At 37.4% G+C, this 25,240-nt stretch overlaps 1 protein-coding gene across 1 annotated transcript in view; it reads left to right on the top strand.

Annotated features, from left to right (window-relative positions):
* The window catches only part of DIAPH3 (diaphanous related formin 3), a 584,600-nt gene that overhangs the window by 50,336 nt on the left and 509,024 nt on the right, over positions 1-25,240 (top strand). The window contains exon 3 of the mRNA XM_037800254.1: positions 14,301-14,477. Coding sequence (XP_037656182.1) covers positions 14,301-14,477 — 177 coding nt within the window. The remainder of the gene's footprint in view (positions 1-14,300; positions 14,478-25,240) is intronic.

The following is a 25,240-nucleotide window of genomic DNA, read 5'->3' on the forward strand; positions in this document are numbered from 1 at the left end:
GCACTTATGCTTTACTGGGAAAAAGACAGCAACTTAAAAACAAATGAAATAATTATACATTTTCATAAGTCATATGAAAAGACATATGGTAGGAATAAACTGTGTGCTGTGAGAGACAGTGGGCGTGGGTGGGTGCATGTGCCATTTTAGATAGAAAATCAAGGAAGGCATTTTAGACCTTTTAAGTTGAAAGGTGAGAGTGGTAACAACTCTCTGTGGTAGGTACTATCATGAAAGGTTAAGTAGCTTGCTCAAGGTCAAACAACTAGCAAGTGGCTGGGCCAGATTCAGAACTCAGACTCTGGAGCCATGTTTTTAATCAGCAAGTTGCTTGTTTAGTAATAAAGTTAATTAGCTATTTTAGCTGTTAGGGTTTTTCTTTTTCTTTTTCTTTTAAATATAGTAGAAGATTACATGAAAATTGATAGATAATTTTAAGCAGTGTTTTTTTTTTTTTTTTCTGGATCTTAGGTATGCATTCAAATATAGTTGATTCTATAATTAGAAGGAACTTATATATGTTTACTAATTTGCCTTGATTGCATGGAAGTTTCTACTCCCTTCTGGATTCTAAGGGAGTATGTTTATGACCATATGTAGTTTTTCATACTTTTGAAATGGTAAGATGACCAATAATTACAATTTCTTCTTTTCCTTTTAAATGTTAAAAAAAAATGTATATCACTGCTCTGTTGATATATAAAACATTGTAATAGTGAGAGCCCCAAAAACTGAGTTTTCACTATTACAATGGTATACCATAGCTAAAAATCCAGATAGAAATCTTTAGACTGTTTTTGTTGTTGTTGTTTAATTAATTTTATTTAAACTGTCATTACTGATTATCAGTGTGTTTACTCAGCATGAGATAATACACAGTAGGGTGCTTTTTTTAACTGTCCTGAAGAGAAGTGATATTAATTTATAAAACTTAGTACATCCAAAGCACAAAGCCATATTAACTAAGTAGTTTTCTCTCTCCAAGTGATATAATAGAATTCTCTCAGTCTTGTGTGTATTTAACCAATTCTTCAACAAATGCAAATTGTTAGTGTTCTTTACTTGCTTGTGTTATATGACTAGCTAAGATTTAAGATAAGAATTCTACATAAAGTTAAAAGTAGCTATGCAAGCACACAAATTGTAAAACACACATAAACTGTCCCCAGCCAAATAGCCCAATACAAAATAACAACCAACTCACCATCAATAAGACAGGGGTTTCTATTGTGTTTTTATGTACAAAAGTATTTTTAAAGTTGGCTTTTATGTTCTTTTTTGCCTTGCTTTAAGCAAATTGTATAGGCATTTCCATGAAAGATAAATTAGGAGTGATTTTTCCATTTATGAGTGGAGTCATAGTAATGTTCCTTTAAAAAAAAAGAAATGTCTTGAGCATTTAAAATGATTTGGTAGTGAGGTTCACTTTGCACCCAGCTTTGTTATAGGGTCCAGATGACGTGGAATGCACCTGTAGTGCTCAGTGGAGCATCACGTCCTGTGAATGCTTTTACTATAAGCCTGAGGTGTTCAAAAATTAAATTTATTGCTCTAGTATAGGAGGAATGATTGTATACATTTTTTTCCTGTGGCTTTTTTTTTGGTCTTTCATTCCTTCTAATCAGAGAAAATAAATAAATAAAAGCCTTATATTGAAATTATGAAACATTGATCCTTTTGTGTCTCATTTTACTATTTGAACATTTTTAGATTTAGAGTATAGAAAAGGGAAATGTTTATTTTTTCTTTCTTGCTTTTGCCAACTATGTTAGTGTAGTGTGCAAATTTGTTTTTCTGCTTAGGTAAAACCTAACCTTCCCCCAGAGTTACATGATAAGCTTAAGAGGAAGGTTTGCTAATTCTGTCTATTTTAAATTATTATTATATTAAAAAATTATATTGTTACTGATACAGATGCAGTTCTACTTTTAAAAACTTAGTGGTTGATTTTTTTCCTTTAAAAGCTAAATACTATTAAATTTTTATGTATAAATTGTTTTGGAGCTTGCCCTTTATTTTTTAGATACGCAGTTTCCTCATTTTAAGGATTAAACAAATGCATTCAACCTAAGGCTACATGTTAAGCTCTTAGTACAGTACCTGACGTGTAGAAGGGACTTAGTAAATACCAGCCATTGTTATTTTTTTATTTTTAGAGATTCATATTTATAAATTTGGAGTTTTTGGTCAAAACTAAAAATTTTTAAGTCTTCTATGGTTGACAGAACCCTTAGTTTATGCATTTACAAATTGGCTTGTGAAGTGCTTAAGCTTACTGCTCCCATTTATTGACATGTTTACATTTATAATATTGCTGTTGCATTAATGATGTTTTGCTTAATTTCACTTCATTATAAGTTTAGCATATTAATTAAGTTACACTTTTAGAATTTTGTGTGAAGAGGAGTCAGGATAGTTTCTACACCCAGGAATCGATCTTATCTGTACATAAGTGATGGCGATGAAGTAGTGCCTCAGAGGACCGGTAGAGTTAACCAGTCCCATTTTGTAAAACAATTCTTTTGGTGTCTCCCAGTTTTTAAAACAAATATCAAGAATTGAGGTACAAATGTATATAGGAACAGTAGTTCCTGGACATGAATTCACTCAAGATGATTTTGTATTTCTGGGTTATGCCAAAGTAAAGAGTGTTTATGTTGGTGAGTTAGGTGTCCCTTCTCTTTGTTCCTGTAATGCATTGTACGCATTTTTTACTGCATTTTCTTTATAACTTTATAATTTCCTGTTTGTGTGCTTGTCTCCTTCACTAGATTGTATGTTATTTAAGGCAAGTACTATATAGCTTATTTACCTTTGTTATCACCAACATCTAATATAGTAACTTCTCCATTGCTTTTCATTTCATCTTGCAGATCTGGAATTGTTTTTTGTATTATTTAGCCTGAAGAATTTCTTTAAAACACTTTTGGTAGTACAGGTTGCTGGAGACGGATTCTCTCAGCTTTTGTCTGTTTCAAAATGTCTTTATTGTCCTTTTATTTGTGAAAGACATTTCAATGGGTATAGAATCCCAAATTGGCAATATATATTTTTTTAATCAGCATTTAAAAATTTCCATTCCATTTTCTTCTGCCACTGTTGTTTCTGGTGAGAACTTAGCTATCATTTGCATCATTTTCCTCCTATATACAATGTGTCTTTATTCTCTGACTGCACTGTTATGATTTACTCTTTATTTTTAATTTTCAAAAATGTACCTACATGTGGTTTTTTTTTGTTTTTTTTTTTTTTTTTGGCATTCTTGTAGGAATTTGCTGAGCCTCTTGGATGTGTAAGTTGATTATTTTAAAATCAGTTTTAGAAATTTGTCAGTCATTATCTCATCAAGTATTTCTTCTGTACCATTCTCACTCCTTCTTCTGGACCATGATTACATTTTGTTATACCATTTGATACTGTATCACAGATCTCAGTAGTTATGTTCTTTTTCTTTTTTTTTTTTTTTTTATTCTTTTCTTTCTCTTTATGTACTATTTGGGTACTATTTATTGACCTGTGTCAGGTTCACTGATTCTTTTCTTAGCAATGTCTAGATTGCTGTTACATCCATATAATGAATTTGTTTCTGATATATTTTTCATTTCTAATAGATCTTTTTAGCTCTTGTTTTGGTTTCCATGGCTTTGCTACTGTAAGTCCCCATTTCTTCATGCATGATGTCTATCCTTTCCATTATGTCCTTTAGCATTTTTATTCATCTTATTTTAAATTACTTATCTAGTATTTGAAACATCTTGGCCATCTTTAGGTCTGCTTCTTTTGACTGTGAGTCACATTTTTCTTGTTCCGTTGGGTATCTAGCAAGTTTTGATTGTATGGTGAATATTTTATTTACATATGAGAAACTAATTCAAATAATATTTGCCTCCATGAAAGGGTGTGACCCTTTCAGGCTGCTGGAGTCTGGGGCTGAGTAAATTTGATCTTCAGTTCAGTTGGGTCTGGGCTTCGTTGCAGCTTTGGCTTGATTCAGCTTGTCACGTCCTTCAAATGTTTTGATGACTTGGGATCTTAATATTATTAAGATTCTTGCAGTTTCTTTCTTTGCTTTATAGCTGAGCTGTTAGCTTTCCAAATCATGAGGTATCTCTTACAGCTTTCAAGTCCTGACACTCATTTTTTGTGTTAATGGAGAGCTTTCTTTGTTTTCAGTTCTTTTAGTTCTCTGTCTCTTCAGGAAATCCGTTTTTGACCTGGTACTTGCCCCCAGCCTTCAGGTGGCAGCTTCCATACATTCTTTAAAGGCTTAGGATATATACTGGAAATTTCTGTCATCTCTTTTGCTTAGTCCATAGCCTTCAGAGCGCAGCTGCCTAGCACTTGGGAGAGTCCTCTCTTGGCTCAGGAGATATCTTGCTGAGCTTTCCTGCCCTGCCTCCAGCCATTGGCACACTACCACACGTACTTGGTGAAGACTTAAGGGAAAGAGCTGGTAGGTGGGTGACTGGGGCTTCATCATGTGGATCTTTAGATTCCAATCTGTCGTGTTAGCTCCCGTGTTCAACTGTTACTAGTTTATTAAAAGTTTGACTGGTCTGTCTTTACCCTTGTCTAACTTCTTTTCCAGCTGTTCAACAGGGATAAGAATAACTTGTTACTTCCTGGTATTTAGTTCTTATAGGTTTTTTTGTGTGTGTGTCTTCAGTTCTCTGATATGTTAAATACAACAACAAATATGATTTTGTAGGTTCTCTAGCTTGTTTTGGTTGTTACAATGAGAGCAATGGTGTCTTGTGACTACTTTCTAAGTTCTATTGGAAGCTATCATATCCTTCTTACTTTGGTTTTCGAATCATGTTAGATGGACCATGTTTGAGCTCAGGTTCATAGAAGTATTTTCCCAGGCATTGTCTTCATAGTGAATTAAGACCTACATTGAAAGATAAGCATTATCTTTACATCTCATTATTTAAAGGAATTCTCCTTCTTTAGGAAGTGAATAATCAATATTGTGAGTTATTCCTTTAATTTGATAATTAAAATTAAATTAAAATTAAATAAAATTAATGGCCTATACCAGCTCTGTCCAATAGAAATTTCTGCAGTGATGGAAATGTTTCAAATAGTGTTCTGTTCAATACAGCAGCCACTGTACTGTGGCTTTTGAGCACTTGAAATGTTGCTAGTGCAGCTAAGGAACTGAATTTTTAATTTTAATTTAATATAATTTAAATATAAATAACCACACATGGCTAGTGGCTACTATAATGAACAGCACAGGTCTATATATTGTTTGTATTATGGCAAAAAACAGTAGCTTAATAATGTACATAGATCATTGCTTTTGCTTGTGAAGTATACTTCTTAATACCTAATATAGTTGAAGACTTTTTGCCTTTTTGATCGTTGCCACTAGAAACATTCCATGAGTTTAGGTTCTCTGTGAGGAATAGGACTTGTGAAATTAAAGCAATTACTATTTGATGACCTTGTTGTAGAAGAAATCTCATTACAATAAAATTCTAGCTTCTTTTCCTAAGGCTGTTGCCACCTTATTCCATAGAAGTTCATGAAGTTCCAATACAGACCAGTGTCTTAGTTTGCTAGGCTGCTATGACAAATACCACACAATGGGTTGGCCTAAACGATGGGAATTTATTGACTCACTGTTTTGAGGCTAGGAGAAGTCCAAAATCTAGATACGGGCAAGGCTTTCTTTCTCCCCAAACACTGTAGTGTTCTGGTGTTGGCTGCAGGCAACCCTTGTGGTTCCTGGGCTTTCCCGTCACATGTGAGTGTCCTCTCCTTTCTCTTCTGGGTTCCAGCTGACTTCCTGCTTCTGGCTCCTTCCTGTGGTTTCTCTTTAGAAGGCCTCCACTAATCTTGATAAAGAACCACCCTCTTTCAGTTGGGCTACACTTTAAAAAAATCACATCTTTAAGAAATCCTATCTACAATTCGTTCACGCTCACAGGAATGCAAATTAAAAACGTGTCTAAATTGGGGTATATAATTCAAATTACGACAACTAGCCTGAGCAAAAAGGGAAATGTGTTGTTTCTTCAGTCAGCAAGCAATGAAGATAAAAGCAGAATTCAGTTCTCCAAATTTATAAATTGTTTTTATCTCAGGAGGTAGTATGCATTATCAAAGAGCACTGGACCAGTTGGAGGGAAGGGCACTGAGTACTAGTGTGAGTGCTGCCACTAACTAAGTGACCTTTCTAAAACTGCTAATTTATAAAGCAAAGATTACCTGTCACTTAAATCTCAATTGTATAATTCCATCATTTTAATTAGAAGGAATCTTTTGGGGTAGTCTGTTTTCCCAGGATGTTACTGAAAACTTTTCATTACTTTTTATTTTTATTTTTTATTTTTTTATCTTCATTTTATTGACATATATTCACATACCACGCAGTCATACAAAACAAATCGTACTTTCGATTGTTCACAGTACCATTACATAGTTGTACATTCATCACCTAAATCAATCCCTGACACCTTCATTAGCACACACACAAAAATAACAAGAATAATAATTAGAGTGAAAAAGAGCAATTGAAGTAAAAAAGAACACTGAGTACCTTTGTCTGTTTGTTTCCTTCCCCTATTTTTCTACTCATCCATCCATAAACTAGACAAAGTGGAGTGTGGTCCTTATGGCTTTCCCAATCCCATTATCACCCCTCATAAGCTACATTTTTATACAACTGTCTTCGAGATTCATGGGTTCTGGGTTGTAGTTTGATAGTTTCAGGTATCCACCACCAGCTACCCCAATTCTTGAGAACCTAAAAAGGGTTGTCTAAAGTGTGCATAAGAGTGCTCACCAGAGTGACCTCTCGGCTCCTTTTGGAATCTCTCTGCCACTGAAGCTTATTTCATTTCCTTTCACATCCCCCTTTTGGTCAAGAAGATGTTCTCCGTCCCACGATGCCAGGTCTACATTCCTCCCCGGGAGTCATATTCCACGTTGCCAGGGAGATTCACTCCCCTGGGTGTCTGATCCCACGTAGTGGGGAGGGCAGTGATTTCACCTTTCAAGTTGGCTTAGCCAGAGAGAGAGAGGGCCATATCTGAGCAACAAAGAGGCATTTGGGAGGAGGCTCTTAGGCACAACCATAGGGAAGCCTAGCCTCTCCTTTGCAGCAACCGTCTTCCCAAGGGTAAAACATGTGGTAGAGGGCTCAACCCATCAAACCACCAGTCCCCTATGTCTGCGGTCATGTTAGCAACCAATCGAGGTGGGGTAGGCGAATACCCCTGTATTCTCCACAGGCTCCTCAAGGGGGCACTACATCTTTTTTTCCTTGTTTTTCTTTTTTTTTTTTAACTTTCCCTTCTTTTTTAAATCAACTGTATGAAAAAAAAGTTAAAAAGAAAACAAACATACAATAAAAGAACATTTCAAAGAGACCATAACAAGGGAATAAGAAAAAGACAACTAACCTAAGATAACTGCTTAACTTCCAACATGTTCCTACTTTACCCTAAGAAAGTTACCTAATATACCAACATTTCTGTCAACTTGTTCCTACTATATCCATCAGAAATTAACAGACTATAGTCATTCCTGGGCATCCCCAGAACGTTAAATAGCTTATCTGTTCTTCTTGGATTATTGTTCCCCCTTCCTTAATTGCTCTCTATTGCTAGTTCCCCTACATTCTACATTATAAACCATTTGTTTTACATTTTTCAAAGTTCACATTAGTGGTAGCATATAATATTTCTCTTTTTGTGTCTGGCTTATTTCGCTCAGCATTATGTCTTCAAGGTTCATCCATGTTGTCATATGTTCCACGAGATCATTCCTTCTTACTGCCACGTAGTATTCCATCGTGTGTATATACCACATTTTATTTATCCACTCATCTGTTGAAGGACATTTGGGTTGTTTCCATCTCTTGGCAATTGTGAATAATGCTGCTATGAACATTGGCGTGCAGATATCTGTTCGTGTCACTGCTTTCCGATCTTCCGGGTATATACCGAGAAGTGCAATCGCTGGATCGAATGGTAACTCTATATCTAGTTTTCTAAGGAACTGCCAGACTGACTTCCAGAGTGGCTGAACCATTATACAGTCCCACCAACAATGAATAAGAGTTCCAATTTCTCCACATACCCTCCAGCATTTGTAGTTTCCTGTTTGTTTACTGGCAGCCATTCTAATCAGTGTTAGATGGTATCTCATTGTGGTCTTAATTTGCATCTCTCTAATAGCTAGTGAAGCTGAACATTTTTTCATGTGTTTCTTGGCCATTTGTATTTCCTCTTCAGAGAACTGTCGTTTCGTATCTTTTGCCCATTTTATACTTGGGCTGTCTGTACTATTGTCACTGAGTTGTAGGATTTCTTTATATATGCAAGATATCAGTCTTTTGTCAGATACATGGTTTCCAAAAATTTTTGCCCATTGAGTTGGCTGCTTCTTTACCTTTTTGAGAAATTCCTTTGATGTGCAGAAACTTCTAAGCTTGAGGAGTTCCCATTTATCTATTTTTTCTTTTGTTGCTTGTGCTTTGGGTGTAAAGTCTAGGAAGTGGCCGCCTAATACAAGGTCTTGAAGATGTTTTCCTACATTATCTTCTAGGAGTTTTATGGTACTTTCTTTTATATTGAGATCTTTGGTCCATTTTGAGTTAATTTTTGTGTAGGGGGTGAGGTAGGGGTCCTCTTTCATTCTTTTGGATATGGATATCCAACTCTCCCAGCCCCATTTGTTGAAAAGACCATTATGACTCAGTTCAGTGACTTTGGGGGCCTTATCAAAGATCAGTCGGCCATAGATCTGAGGGTCTATCTCTGAATTCTCAATTCGATTCCATTGATCTATATGTCTATCTTTGTGCCAGTACCATGCTGTTTTGGCAACTGTGGCTTTATAATAAGCTTCAAAGTCAGGGAGTGTAGGTCATCCCACTTCGTTTTTCTTTTTTAGAGTGTCTTTAGCAATTCGAGGCATCTTCCCTTTCCAAATAAATTTGATAACTAGCTTTTCCAAGTCTGCAAAGTAGGTTGTTGGAATTTTGATTGGGATTGCATTGAATCTGTAGATGAGTTTGGGTAGAATTGACATCTTAATGATATTTAGTCGTCTTATCCATGAACATGGAATATTTTTCCATCTTTTAAGGTCCCCTTCTATTTCTTTTAGTAGAGTTATGTAGTTTTCTTTGTATAGGTCTTTTACATCTTTGGTTAAGTTTATTCCTAGGTACTTGATTTTTTTAGTTGCTATTGAAAATGGTATCTTTTTCTTGAGTGTCTCTTCAGTTCATTTCTGGCATATAGAAACATTACTGACTTATGTGCATTAATCTTGTATCCCGCTACTTTGCTAAATTTGTTTATTAGCTCTAGTAGTTGTATCGTCGATTTCTCAGGGTTTTCTAGATATAAGATCATATCATCTGCAAACAATGACAGTTTTACTTCGTCTTTTCCAATTTGGATGCCTTTTATTTCTTTGTCTTGCCGGATTGCCCTGGCTAGCACTTCCAGCACAATGTTGAATAACAGTGGTGACAGCGGGCATCCTTGTCTTGTTCCTGATCTTAGAGGGAAGGCTTTCAGTCTCTCACCATTGAGTACTATGCTGGCTGTGGGTTTTTCATATATGCTCTTTATCATGTTGAGGAAGTTTCCTTCAATTCCTACCTTTTGAAGTGTTTTTATCAAAAAGGGATGTTGGATTTTGTCAAATGCTTTTTCAGCATCTATTGAGATGACCAAATGATTTTTCCCTTTTGACTTGTTAATGTGTTGTAATACATTGATTGATTTTCTTATGTTGAACCATCCTTGCATGCCTGGAATGAACCCCACTTGGTCATGGTGTATAATTTTTTTAATGTGTCTTTGGATTCGATTTGCAAGTATTTTGTTGAGGATTTTTGCATCTATATTCATTAGGGAGATTGGCCGGTAGTTTTCCTTTTTTGTAGCATCTTTGCCTGGTTTTGGTATTAGATTGATGTTAGCTTCATAAAATGAGTTAGGTAGTGTTCCATTTTCTTCAATGTTTTGAAAGAGTTTGAGTAAGATTGGTGTCAGTTCTTTCTGGAAAGTTTGGTAGAATTCCCCTGTGAAGCCATCTGGCCCTGGGCATTTATTTGTAGGAAGATTTTTGATGACTGATTGGATCTCTTTGCTTGTGATGGGTTGATTGAGGTCTTCTATTTCTTCTCTGGTCAGTCTTGGTTGTTCCTATGTTTCCAGGAAATTGTCCATTTCTTCTACATTATCCAGTTTTTTTCCATACAGTTGTTCATAATATCCTCTTATAATTTTTTTAATTTCTTCAGGATCTGCAGTTATGTCACCTTTTTCATTCATTATTTTGTTTATATGGGTCTTCTCTCTTTTTGATTTTGTCAGTCTAGCTAGGGGCTTGTCAATCTTGTTGATCTTCTCAAAGAACCAACTTTTGGTGATATTTATCCTCTCCATTGTTTTTTTGTTCTCTATGTCATTTATTTCTGCTTTAATCCTTGTTATTTCTTTTCTTCTACTTGGTTTAGGATTGGTTTGCTGTTCATTTTCTAGCTTCTTCAGTTGATCCATTAGTTCTTTGATTTTGGCTCTTTCTTCCTTTTTAATATATGCGTTTAGTGCTATAAATTTCCCCCTCAGCACTGCTTTTGTTGCATCCCATAGGTTTTGGTATGTTGTGTTCTCATTTTCATTCGTCTCTATATATTTAGCAATTTCTCTTGCTATTTCTTCTTTAACCCACTGATTGTTTAGGAGTGTGTTGTTTAACCTCCAGGTATTTGTAAATTTTCTAAGTCTCTGATGGTTATTGACTTCTAATTGTATTCCATTGTGGTCAGAGAATGTTCTTTGAATAATTTCAATCTTTTAAAATTTATTGAGGCTTGTTTTATGTCCCAGCATATGATCTATTCTGGAGAAAGTTCCATGAGCACTAGAAAAGTATGTGTATCCTGGTGATTTGGGATATAATGTCCTGTATATGTCAGTTAAATCTAATTCATTTATCAGATTGTTTAGGTTTTCAATTTCCTTATTGGTCTTCTGTCTGGTTGATGTATCTATAGGAGAGAGTGATGTGTTGAAGTCTCCCACAATTATTGTGGAAACATCAATTGCTTCCTTTAGTTTTGCCAGTGTTTCTCTCATGTATTTTGTGGCACCTTGATTGGGTGCACAGACATTTACGATTGTTATTTCTTCTTGTTGAATTGCCCCTTTTATTAGTATGTAGTGGCCTTCTTTGTCTCTCAAAACATCCCTGCATTTAAAGTCTATTTTATCTGATATTAATATTGCTACACGTGCTTTCTTTTGGCTGTAGCTTGCATGAAATATTTTTTTCCATCCTTTCACTTTCAGTTTCTTTGTGTCCCTGTGTCTAAGATGAGTCTCTTGTATGCAACATATTGATGGTTCATTTTTTTGGAACCATTCTGCGAATCTATATCTTTTATGTGGGATTTTAATCCATTTACATTCAACGTTATAACCGTGAAGGCATTTCTTGAATCAGTCATCTTATCCTTTGGTTTATGTTTGTCATATTTTTCCCCTTTCTCTATTAATATCCTTTATTGTACGCATACTGAATCTCTTTAGTACTGAACCTTTCTCCAAGTGTCTCTGTCCTTTCTTTGTTTCTCTGTCTGTAGGGCTCCCTTTAGCATCTCCAGTAGGGCAGGTCTCTTGTTAGCAAATTCTCTCAGCATTTGTTTGTCTGTGAAAAATTTAAGTTCTCCCTCAAATTTGAAGGAGAGCTTTGCTGGATAAAGTATTCTTGGTTGGAAATTTTTCTCACTCAGAATTTTAAATATATCGTGCCACTGCCTTCTCGCCTCCATGGTGGCTGCTGAGTAGTCACTACTTAGTCTTATGCTGTTTCCTTTGTATGTGGTGGATTGCTTTTCTCTTGCCGCTTTCAGAACTTGCTCCTTCTCTTCTGTGTTTGACAATTTGATCAGAATATGTCTCGGAGTGAGTTTGTTTGGATTTATTCTATTTGGAGTTTGCTGAGCATTTATGATTTGTGTATTTATGTTGTTTAGAAGATTTGGGAAGTTTTCCCCAACAATTTCTTTGAATTCTCTTTCTAGACCTTTACCCTTTTCTTCCCCTTCTGGAACACCAATGAGTCTTATATTCGGACGTTTCATATTATCTATCATATTCCTGAGGTCCATTTCGATTTTTTCAATTTTTTTCCCCATTCTTTCTTTTATGCTTTCATTTTCCATTCTGTCATCTTCGAGGTCACTGATTCGTTGTTCAACTTCCTCTAGTCTTGTACTATGAGTGTCCAGAATCTTTTTAATTTAGTCAGCAGTTTCTTTAATTTCCATAAGATCTTCTATTTTTTTATTTAGTCTTGCAATGTGTTCTGTATGCTCTTCTAGGGTCTTCTTGATATCCTTTGTGTCCCGTACTATGGTCTCATTGTTCATCTTTAGTTCTTTGAGTAGCTGCTCTAGATGCTGTGTCTCTTCTGATCTTTTGATTTGGGTGCTTGGGCTTGGGTTATCCATATCGTCTGGTTTTTTCATATGCTTTATAATTTTCTTTTGTTTTTGGCCTCTTGGCATTTGCTGAACTTGAGAGGGTTCTTTTAGGGTTTGTAGACCAATTGAAGTCCTTATCTCTAATTTATCAGCTCTACAGCTTCATGGAGTACACTTTCTCTAACTAACCAGCAGGTGGCGTCCACGAGCCACCTATTCTCCACAAGCCAGATCTCCCCTGCTTAGTCTTTTTGGTGAGTGGGGGAGTGAGTCTTGTGGGGTCCAATTGGTGTACCAAGCTTGCGTGTGTAGTTGGTGTTGCCTGCCCTGTATATGGGGCGTGTTTCTGGGCAGTCAGGGAGGGGGGGTGGCTCTAACAATCAAATCTCCCTGGTGATCCTAGAGTTTTAAAGCTGCTGCAATAGTCTAATCCTTCAGTTCAGTCCTGCCACAGTTTGTCTCTGCCACTGACCCACAAGTCCTTGGTATTGGCGTATGGCTCCTGAGACTTGCAAGTGGGCCCCTCTTCCAGGCTGTGCACCCCGGGTCCTCTGTTGAGGGATGACTGTGCTATGTCACAGGTGAGTGCCGCCCCCCCAGGGCAGTTCTGGGCTGCTGGGCTGTGTAGGGAGGCTCCCAGTCTGCTGAAATGATGGCTGAATGGGGCTTTGTTAATTCACACTGCTCCACCTTCCCAACTCTGGGACAATCAGCTGAGGTTGCAGGGAAGGCTAATGTCCACGCCCAGTTTTGTGGTGTGTTTGTGTTATTTGAAGCGCTTCTGTCACACTGGGTTGTCTGGGGCAGCTCTGGGCTATGGGGCTGGCGATGGGCAGGAGTGTTTCCTGTCCACCAGGATGATGGCTGTGAGCAGACACCCCCCTTTTCTTGGGAAGTTGTGGTGTTTAGTGAATTTTCTAAGCCACTGGATTATTGTCTTTTGTCTCAGAGCTCTCTTAGTTCTGCTCTTGTCTTGACCTGCCGAAATTGCAAGTCTTTGAAGCTTTCTGTATTGGGCTTCTTAGAGTAATTGTTTTAGAAAAAGAAAAAAGGATTAAAATAAAAGGGCCCTCCTCAGAGATCTAATGGGTTATTGAAATGCTAAGAGACAAAGCAATTAGGGCTATTAACGAAAGGTCCACAGGGCAGAGAGATCAGCTTTTCTTCGGGGTTTGCATATGAGCCTCAGGGCCTGAGCTCTGCCCTTCCCCTTTCTATGTTCACCAGAACTCCAAAAATCCTCTGCTTTTATTTTGGAGTCTTTTGTGTTGTTTTTTTCTATGCCTGTCTCCTCTCTGCTGGGCTGGCTGCTCTCAGATTCTCTGGTGTCTGGTCTCAGTCTATCTGTGGTTGGAGTTTGGATCAGTAGAATGAGTTTCCGATAAGGGCTGCCAGTGCAGTTCTCCCTTCTCCTTCCCGGAGCTGACAGCCCCTCCTCCCACGGGACTGAGCCTGGCAGGGAGGGGTGCGGGTCCCCTGGCCACAAAAACTTACAGATTTCGCTGATCTCAGCAGTTCCACGTTTTCATGAGTGTTGTATGAAGTATGCCCAAAGTCAGATTGCTCTGTGGTGTCCAGTCCACGCAGTTCCTGGCTTTCTACCTACTTTCCTGGAGGAGTAACTAAAACATACAGCTCACCAGTCCGCCATCTTGCCCCACCTCCCTACTTTTTATTTTTATTATTAATCTCTAATTTTAAAGATTTCAGTGCTGAATGACTCTTGATGATATCACAGTCATTAACCTTGATTTTTTTTTTTTTTTCCGTTTTTGGAATTAGATAAATGCTTTCGATGAAGGAAATACTTACCCATGTACTATTTTATCTTTCTCTGTAGTTGGACAAATTTGCCAGCATAAGAATTCCAGGGAGCAAGAAAGAGAGACCTCCACTTTCCAGCCTGAAAACTGCATTTGCAAGCAGTGACTATTCCTCGCCGTCTTCAGAAATGATGGAAAATATTCCAAAGCCACTGACAGAGAACAAACTCTTAGAACTTTTTGAAAAGATGATGGTGAGAATTTTGATTCTTTATAAAATGCTGTTTGAGGAAAAAACTTTAGCTTTTTCTCATGTTCGTGGAACACAAAACATACTTGGAACTCTTGTTCCCTAGTGATTTCTGATGTCACTTAAGATAGCATTTTATTCATAGAGAACTTTAGGGTTAGCAAATAATCTGAAGAAAAATGTCACACTAGTTTTAGATTTTGTGTGGAGAATATAAGCACTCTGAAGTATGGAGTGGCATATTTTTGTCTTGAATGGCTATCTAAGTGGTCTTTCTGTTTGGGTGCAGTAGTATTTTGAGTGACACCACACTGCTCTGCTATTTATGTTGTTGAGTATGTTGATTTATTACTTGCTTGTTTTATTCCTTTTAAATTGTTTAGACAACCAGTTTTTTAATATTCCTGCGACAGTTATATCTGTAGAGACTTCAACTCACTCATTTTTTGGGGTGTGTGGCTTTTCTCGTAGAAAATACCTGGTATTATTTGGGGCCTTCTTCAGCTGGTTCCAAATAATGGTAATTCTCTGACTGGCTCACCACCTGGCTTTCAAACTCACTGAACTAATTTGACCAATAACGCAAATATGTTTAATATATTCAAACCGTTTACCACAAAATCAGTGCTAATTTAATCTAAACATACCTATTTACATATATAGTTCCTATCCTCAAGTTGCTTATCTCCTAGGATTGAAAGCAAACATTTGAAAAATTAAATGAGTAAGAAATGCTTGAAAGTAGTATTTAATGATTAAGTTCTTTATAAGTTCAGATTAGGAACAAATTACTTTAAATTTTGAGATACCTAATTGTCTTAAGGGAAACCAAAATGGAAAGGATATTCTAGTAGTTTAGGAAATTTAGTAGAGAGGGTGAACTAGAACTAGGTCTTGGAGAGAATAAGATTAGATAAGCAGAGGGAGGGAATTCTGTTGAGGTAGTGGAAATAGCAATAAGCAAAGACAGAAAACTAGTGTACAAATAGCTCATGGGAGGACCAGTGAGAGGTTGGAAAAATTAGATTGGAATGATAATTTGGGGAGAAGACTATGAAAGGATTTTGTATGCCATTCTGAGGAGTTGTATATTATTTCAGAGTTGGATTTATACTGTATGTCTATTCTTTCACATAATGGTTTTGGCAGCCTTGTAAGCATTTTAGTTCTTAATGGAAACTATTACATTCCTGTTTAGTTTAGAGTTTAAGATGTATTTGAAAGTTAACAAGAAGTCAATAGCCAGCCTCAACTGAAATTGACCATGTATTTTGTCATTATACCACACTACCTTATTTCCTATTCGTCTATAAGTATTTGTGCCCGGCATTACACGTGGAGCTTCAGAAGATCCGAGAGAGAAATAATACCTAGTTTTGGTCTTCTTAGAGTTTTTCATCAGTTTCAGTGTTTCCTAACTTTTTATTGCTGAGCATCATTTTTATTGTTATTTTTTTGGTATGAATGCTTGGTTTAGGCAAATCGTACCTGTCAGGTCTTCATGAAGTGCTTATTAATTTTGTTTTTTGTTAACCACACACATATCACTCTTTAACTCTTTTTATCACCATGAGGTGATAAAATTTCAGCCAAGAACAAAGAAAACTTATTCTTTTTTGCTAGACTTCACATCTGCTAATGAGGCTCGTGTGCAGGTCCTCTTCAATACTACCTCTGAGGACTCGATAGTAAAGTGCCCTTTCCTCCCCCTCTGTGCATCAGGCATAGAACCACTCACTTAAATTAACTGTGAGATTCTGAAATAGTACTTTTTTGGTTCACCTTTTTAAAAAATTTGGGGGGAGGGAGGGATCTTAAATACTGGTGCCACCTGAGCAAGTAGCCCATTGAAATTAAAGATTTATGGGGACCACGTTTTATTATCAGGAGATGTTAAAAATACAACTACCTAGAAAATATTGAATATAGTTTACAGTATTCTCTTCTGAACAAGATTACCTTAGAAGTATTTGTCTGTTACTCTTAGCCAGGAGAAGGGCAAGACTATCAATTGTAATTGTATAAACAGGGCAGATAGATATTGACATTTTTGAGGCATTTACAGAATACATATTTAATAACTGGGGCAGATCACTTGTTAAATCTTAATCAAGTCTCCCTGTTGGCAGCAGATCTTTTGTAATCAAACGCTCACTTTACTCAGCAGAAGTGAAGTCGAATTGTTACTTTCTTAGGGCTGCCTAATTTGCTAGAGAATAAGTTAGTCACAACTAAGGTCTTCTTAGAAAATAAGGAACAGTTCCTTTCCTTCCCTTTCTGATTCCTTGACTGCATCACAGTAATCAGTAGGGAAAACCTGCTGATGATTCTAAAGTCAAAAGGTCTTTGAAGGTCGGAAAGGTCTTTTTCTTTCTTTAAACACAGATTAGTGATATTTCTCAGGGTTTCAGGGTACTGTACTTTTGACAAATTTAAAACTGTTTCTGTGTCTGCAGAGGATGGTGGCTCTGAATTGGGTTTGATTTTTGGCTTGTACATATCTATAATATTTTTGTTAAGAACAATTCTTTGGAGAAAGCAATTCAATAATAAATCAGGCATTTTAACCTTTTGGCATCTAGATCCTTTGTTTTTGCATTGTGTAATTTTTAAAGTTATTATTTAACATTATCAAAGGTGATTAAATGATTTTTACATGAAGCCGTTATGAAGAACACCTCTTTTTCTCCATCAAGACAGTCCTTAGAAAGAGAGTGTGTTGAGTTGATTACTTAATGTATGCCAAGTACTGTGTAATACTTCAACATTTATACTCATTTTACTTTTACCTAGCCAATTGATGTACTTGGTCTCTGCATAATAGTGTAGTTTTGGTGTGCTTTCTTAGTGATGAATTCCTAGTTATACTTCTGAAGGTCTTTTTTCACCTTTGTCTTTTGGTGAAAGCAGAATATTTAGCTGAAAGCCCATCTTTGTTCCCCCCTGGATCTCAGAAGTGTGAATTACTTCTGCAAACATCATTGATCATTGTATGTACAACTTCCATTTCTGGAAGTCAGTTTTAGTGGTTCTTCTTGAACTCATTTGTAATTGGTTTTTTTTTGAATGAGGTGGGTATGGTAGGTACAAGCTGAAAATGACTTGTTTATTCCAGCTGTTACTTTTTCAAATCAGCCCTCTAAGACTGTTCTTTTCTGCCCCTGGATAAAATCCCAGGCAGGTCCCATGACTGTCTGGTTGCTGTTGCCAATACTAAAAAACCTAGCTTTAATTAAAAAACAATTAATTTTCATCCAAAGGGAGCTTTTCCCTTTTCGCAACTTAAGGTTGCTGCATTTGGGGTCTCCAGTGGGGGTTCTTGTTATGGGGGTGTGTGGTGTGTGTGCTTAGCCTTTTCTCTGTTTCCCAACCTTGCTTTTCTGTTTTTCTTTCTTCCTTACTAGACTGATTCTTTCTTCTCCAGGATTAGATTGGAGAAGGAGGCAGGAAGGCCTATAGCACTTGCCATCCGGCGTTGCTACCCGAGGGTGTTATATTAGTTATCTATGGCTGCTGTGTCCAACTACCACAAATTTATTATCTCATAGTTCTGTAGGTCAGAAGTCCAGTTGGTTTGACTGGTTTCTCTCTCTAAGTTTCCCAAGGTCAAGGTGCTGGCAGGACGGGACTCTTACTGGGAGGCTTTGAAGTCTCCTCTTCCAGACTTGTTTGGGTTGTTGGCAGAATCCAGTTCTCTGCAGCTGTAGGACTGAGGTTGTCAGCTGGAGTCCTGTCATAACTCCTAGAATCCTTTCTCCTGACCTTTACATGGGTCCCTACATCTCAGAGCAGGTAACGGCAATAATCCTTCCCATGCTTGGAATCTCTCTAACTTCCCCTTCTGCATTTAACTTCTACTCCTATCCAAAGAAAATTCTCTGCTTTTAAGAGCTCACGTAATGAGACCGGGCTCACCTAGACAGTCCAAGATAATTTCCCTTTCTAACGGTTCACAATCTTAATTACATGTGATGTAACATATTCACAGGTTCTAGGAATTAGGGTGTGGATACCTTTGGGGGGATCATTCTGCCTACCACAGTTGTGAAAGATATACAAATGCTATTCCTGGTTTCCATAGTATTTTTGTGGCTCCCCTCCCTCTAATCTCACTTGCAGTTCCCTTGTCACTGGTGACATCTGCCCCTGTCTTCCATGGGTCTCTTCTTCTGTTGGGTTCACTTTGTTCTTTCAACTGGTCCTTTTGGATGTGGTCTCTCTTAGAATAACCCAGGCCAGCTTCTTTCATGGAATCCACTGCCTGTCCGTAGGAAGCTAATGTATGCTTTGCTTTAGCTTCTCTTCTATCTTATTCTCTCTAGAGCCTGTCTTCCACAAAAGACAGTTTACTTGGGCTGTTTTAACCAGTAGCTTTTAACTTTTTGTTGTTGTTTGGCCAGGCCGGGCTCACTGCCCAATGCACATAACAGCCAGTCTATGACACCAGGGTTTCAGAGAGAGAGAAAGCGGTTTAGTTGCAAAGCGCAATGCAAAGAGCACAGGAGGCTTGCAGTCTTCCAATCTGTCTCACTGAACTGGAGAGCTTCTGAGAGTTTTATAGCATCTTGGCAAAGCTGGGCTTGTAGTAATGAGTACAGTGGTTTGACATGACGAGGCTAGAGATAGTCTCATTATGGAGCATGCACAGGCAGCTTACATTCTTGGTCATAGGACATATGTGAGCAAAATAGTGGCTTAATATGATGACATGATTTTTAGTATTACAATGAGGCCTAGGTTATTATAGTTTAAAGTTTTGTGCTACTGTGTATGTCAGACCTGCTGTCTCTGGTTAGGAGTGGCCCTGTCTAGTCTGATGAGGTAGGAATTGGGGTGGGTTGTCTCAGGTTTCTTCATTAATAAACACTTAGGGGGCTGTTAATGGAATCACAAGACTTAAGTTACAAAACAAGACAAGTGCAGGGTCACTAGATTATTATAAGGCTATTTAGTTACAGTTACAAAACAAAGCATCAAGGCGTCTGGGCTATAATTCAGTGAAGTATAACACAAGTATTTACCTTTTGGCTATATTACAGTATATCAGAAGTTAGTAAACATCTAAGTAAAATTCAGTAAGCTATAATTATATTTGTTAATTCTCAGTTACGTTATTGTTCTTTTGTTTTAGTTGTTTACTCCTCTATCGTAAATGGCTTTCTGATCATCAGATCCTATCTGCAACATGTGACATTGCTGGCTATCCCTCGTGTTTGAATTTCTGTTTTTCCCTTGGTTACCATGGCATCTTTTTCCCCTTCCTGGTTTTGTCCTTCCCAGCCAGTTCTTTTCACTTTACTTTTCAGGTCTCTTCTGTCTTTTATTTCCTCTGAGTGTTACCTTTGTCCCTCTTGTCTTTCCTTTACACACTTTGGTTCTTTGTATAGTTCTCCTGGGGGTTGGAGCCCTTCTCATGTTGTAGAATATCTCCTATATTCTCATAAATTGCTATGTCTTCTGTAGAAGAATAGCTATAATATGGCTCTCTCTAAAAGGTGCTAAACTTCAACACACCAGAAACTGAATTCATTATATCCTTTTTTAAAAAACCTACTTTTCCCCCTTAGTTCCCAAGGATGGGAGTCATCCTTGAGCCCTCCTCCATTCTGTCATTGGCCACATCCCTCACTGGTCTGTCCTAATTAGCTTCTGATATTGTTTCTCCCCCTGCTTTGGTTCAAGCCTTCATCACCTCACACCTGCAGTGTTTGCAGTGGCCTCATCCATCAGCCCTTCCATGTCTCTGCCAACTTTAAATCTAGACTTGAACATTACTTTTCTCTGAAATATTCCCATGCTCCCTCAGACTTAGGCTGTCCTTATTTCTGCTTCTCACAACTGCTTGAATATGAGTACCTTATGGAATAAATTTTTAAATTTTTAATTAATTATTTTTTGATATCTGTATCCAGACCAGATTAAATCCCTATAGTCACGTAGTGACACTGGCTTATCGTTCTAAGGTAATGTATACTGCATTAAGTACAACCTTCTACCTTTTAAGATTTTTTAAATAATATCTTTCTGTTTACTTTCGACACTGTGTTTAGGTAGAAGTTTGCTTTAATTGATAATTTTCCCAGTAACACAAAAACATTAAAATGAAGAAATGAAGACGATTTTATGCATTCAGTCCTTTTCTGGTTTTCTCACTTTCCCTTACCTGCCCTTCTCTTTCCCCGCTGGTCTGTTCCCCCTGCTGCAGACCCTGAGTAAGAGGTAGTGGCGGGGAAGATTCAGAGATACCGACCACATGTGGGAACATGAGAAGGTTGCCAAAGCTTGGGTTCTGACTCACTATCTTTTGAAAGAATGAAACTGTGCAAGAAATGTCATGTATCAAAATGTCATCAACAGGCGATAAGTGAGTGCCAATGATGACAAAAATATTTTGACAAAAATTATTCCAGACTTCTTGTCATCACTTGTAGTCATGGAAGAAATGGTCTAATAAGATTGCAGTCTGTATTTAAATATGAGCATTGATGCTCTCATCTTTTCTTTTTTTTATTAAATTCAGTTTTATTGAAATACATTCACACCATACAATCATCCATGATATACAATCCACTGTCCACAGTATGATAACATAGTTATGCGTTCATCACCACAGTCTATCTCTGAACATTTTCCTTACATCAGAAAGAACCAGAACAAGAATAAAAAATAAAAGTGAAAAAAAACACCCAAATCATCCCCCCATCCCACCCCATTTGTCCTTTAGTTTTTATCCCCATTCCTCCACTCATCCATACACTAGATAAAGGGGGTGTGATCCACAAGGTCTTCACAATCACACTGTCACCCCTTGTAATCTACATTATTATATAATTGTCTTCAGGAGTCCAGACTGGTGGGTTGGAGTTTGGTAGTTTCAGGTATTTACTTCTAGCTATTCTGATACATTAGAGCCTAAGAGGTGTTATCTATATAGTGCATAAGAATGTCCACCAGAGTGACCTCTCGACTCCATTTGGAATCTCTCAGCCACTGAAGCTATTTCGTCTCATTTTGCATCCCCCTTTTGGTCAAGAAGATACTCTCAGTCCCACGGTGCCGGGTCCACACTCATCCCCGGGAGTCATACTCTGCGTTGCCAGGGAGATCCACAACCCTGGGAGTCGGGTCCCACGCAGGGGGGAGGGCAGCGAGTCCACCTGTCGAGATGGCTCAGTTAGAGAGAGAGAGGGCCACATCTGAGTAACAAAGAGGCACCCAGGGGGAGACTCTCAGGCACCACCACATACAACTCTAGACTTTCCTTTGTGGTAATGAGCCTCATAAGGGCAAGTCCCATGCTTGAGGGCTCAGCACATCAAACCGCCAGTCCCAATGTCTGTGACAACATACGCTAGGGGATCAGCATCTTAAAGTTTAGAGATAGGCCTTACAATTCAGGGATAGAGTTATCTGCTGTAAGAGCTTACAATCTAGGGACTATTACAATTATTGTGTCCACGTTAGGCTATGTTCTAAGATTCAATTCTGAGTTTACACATTGTAGTTAGTCCATATTAGTGAGGCATCATCCCTCTCACCATGTTTTCTCCAACACTTTTACTCCTATATATGTATTTTCCTACAATTTTATAGAGTTATATTCACATACCATACATTTATCCACAGTGTACAATCAGTTGTTCATGGTATCATCATAAAGTTGTACATTTATCACCACAATCAGCACTTGAACATACTGATTACTACAAGAAAAATTGTTTTTTTTTTAGCAATAAGAAAAAATGATAAAAAGAAAAATAACATGTCATACAATACAATGTACTACTAAGGACAGCAAATAACACCACTACCAAGAATCTCATATTACTCCCCTATATCCCCTTCTCATATACATTTAGCATTGGCTTATTGCCTTTGTTACATTTAATGGAGGTATATTACAATGTTACTGTTGACCATAGACTCCAGTTTGCTTTGATTATGTTTTTTCCTGAATACCATCCCTTTTTCAAATTTCTACATGGTTGACATTCATTTGCTTTCCCACATGCAAAAACATTTTTATATTTGTATATTTAGTAACAGTCATTGGCCACTCCAGTTTTTGCCACGTTATACAGTCCCAGTCTTTATCCTCTATCTTTACCTCTGGTGTCATACATTCTCCTATCCCACCTCTTTCAGCTTTACTCACAGACATCTTTGTTCAGTGTACTTACAATACTGTGCTACCATCACACAGTATTATGCTATCTATTTCTGGATCTGTGCAATCAATCCTAAACATTCTGTAGTCCTTCAGCATCAAATGGCTGATCTCTGCCCTCTTTCTATCTCCTGGTCACCTGTGTTGTCAGCTTTTAACTCCCACAGTTTGTTCATTAATGTCTGTTTATATTAGTGAGACCATACAGAATCTGTCGTTTTGTTTCTGGCTAACTTCACTGAACATAATGTCCTCAAGGTTCATCCACATTATTACATGATCCATGTCTTTGTTCTGTCTTACAGCTGCATAATATTCCATCATGTGTATATACCACAGTTTGTTTATCCACTTGTCCTTTGATGGATATTTGGGCTGTTTCCATCTCTTCGCAATTGTGAATAATGCTGCAATAAACATTGGTTTACAAATGTCTGTTTGTGTCTTAAGTTTCAGTTCCTCTGAGTATATACCCAGCAGTGGAATAGCTGAGTCATATGGCAAATCTATATTTAGCTTCCTGAGGAACCTCCATACTGTCTTCCAGAGTGGTTGCACCATTCTACATTTCCACTAACAATGAATAAGTGTGCCTCTTTCTCCACATCCTCTCTAGCACTTGTCATTTTCTGTTTTTTGGATAATGGCCATTCTGCTAGGTGTGAGGTGATATCTCATTGTGGTTTTGATTTGCATTTCCTTAATAGCCAGTGAAGTTGAGCATGTTTTCATATGCTTTTGAGCCATTTGTGTTTCCTCTTCACAAAAATGTCTGTTCATGTCTTTTGCCCATTTTTTAATTGGATTGTTTGTCTTTCTGTTATTGAGATGCAGGATTCCTTTATATATTCAGGATATTAAACCCTTATCTGATATGTGGTTTCCAAATATCATCTCCCATTGTGTAGGTTGCCTTTTTACTTTTCTGACAAAGTCCTTTGATGTACAAAAGTGTTTAATTTTGAGGAGATCCCATTTGTCTATTTGTTCTTTGGTTGCTCGTGCCTTGGGTGTGAGGTCTAAGAAACCACCTCCTTTCACAAGATCTTTAAGATATTGCCCTACATTTTATTCTAAGAGTTTTATGGTCTTGGTGCTAATGTTTAGGTCTTTGATTCACTTTGAGTTAATTTTGGTATAAGGTGTGAGATGGACATCCTCTTTCATTCTTTTGGAAATGGATATCCAGTTCTCTAAACACCATTTATTGAACAGACTGCTCTTTCCCAGTTGCTTCGGCTTCACTGCCTTATCAAAGATCAGTTGTCCATAGATGTGAGGGTCTACTTCTGAACACTCAATTCGATTCCATTGATCAGTATATCTGTCCTTATGCCAGTACCATGCTGTTTTGAGCACTGTAGCTTTGTAATATGCTTCAAAGTCAGGTAGTGTGAGACCTCCCACTTCACTCCTCTTTCTCAAGACATTTTTGGCTATTCGGGGCATCTTACCCTTCCAAATAAATTTAGTTATTGGTTTTTCTATTTCTGTAAAGTAAGTTGTTGGGATTTGAATTGGTATTGCATTGAATCTGTAAATCAGTTTAGGTAAAATTGCCATCTTAACTGTATTTAGTCTTCCAATCCATGAACATGGTATGTTCTTCCATTTTTTCAGGTCTTGTTCAATTTCTTTTAGCAGTTTCTTATAGTTTTCTATGTAAAGGTCTTTTGTGTCCTTGGTTAAGTTTATTCCTAAATACTTGATTCTTTTGGTTGCTATTTTAAATGGGATTTTTTTCTTGATTTCCTCCTCTTGTTGCACATTACTTGTGTATAGGAACACTACAGATTTTTGCGTGTTGATCTTGTAGCCTGCTACTTTGCTGTATTCATTGACTAGTTCTAGTAGCTTTGCTGTAGATTTTTCTGGATTTCCTACATATAGAATCATGTCATCTGCAAATAGTGAAAGTTTTACTTCTTCCTCTCCAATTTGGATGCCTTTTATTTCTTTTTCTTGCCTAATTGCTCTAGCTAGAACTTCCAGCAGAATGTTGACTAGCAATGGTGATAGTGGGCATCCCTGTCTTGTTCCTGATCTTAGAGGAAAAGCTTTCAGTCTCTCCCCATTGAGTGTGATGTTAGCTGTGGGTTTTTCATATATTGCCTTTATCATATTGAAAAAGTTCCCTTCTATTCCTATCCTTTGAAGTGTTTTCATCAGGAAAGGATGTTGAATTTTGTCAAATGCCTTTTCTGCATCAATCGAGATGATCATATGGTTCTTCTGCTTTGATTTATTGATGTGGTGTATTACATTAATTGATTTTCTTGTGTTGAACCAGCCTTGCATACCTGGAATAAATCCCACCTGGTCGTGGTGTATAATTCTTTTAATGTGCTGCTGGATTCGATTTGCGAGTATTTTGTTGAGGATTTTTGCATCTATATTCATTAAAGAAATTGGTCTATAATTTTCTTTTTTTGTAGTATCTTTGCCTGGTTTTGGTATTAGGGTGATGATGGCTTCATAGAAAGAGTTAGGTAGCTTTCCCTCTTCTTCAATTTTTTTTGAAGAGATTGAGCAGGATTGGTACTAATTCGTTCTTGAATGCTTGGTAGAATTCACATGTGAAACCATCTGGTCCTGGGCTT

Source organism: Choloepus didactylus, chromosome 12 (genome assembly GCF_015220235.1).
Source record: "Choloepus didactylus isolate mChoDid1 chromosome 12, mChoDid1.pri, whole genome shotgun sequence".
NCBI classification, from domain to species: Eukaryota; Metazoa; Chordata; class Mammalia; order Pilosa; family Megalonychidae; genus Choloepus; species Choloepus didactylus.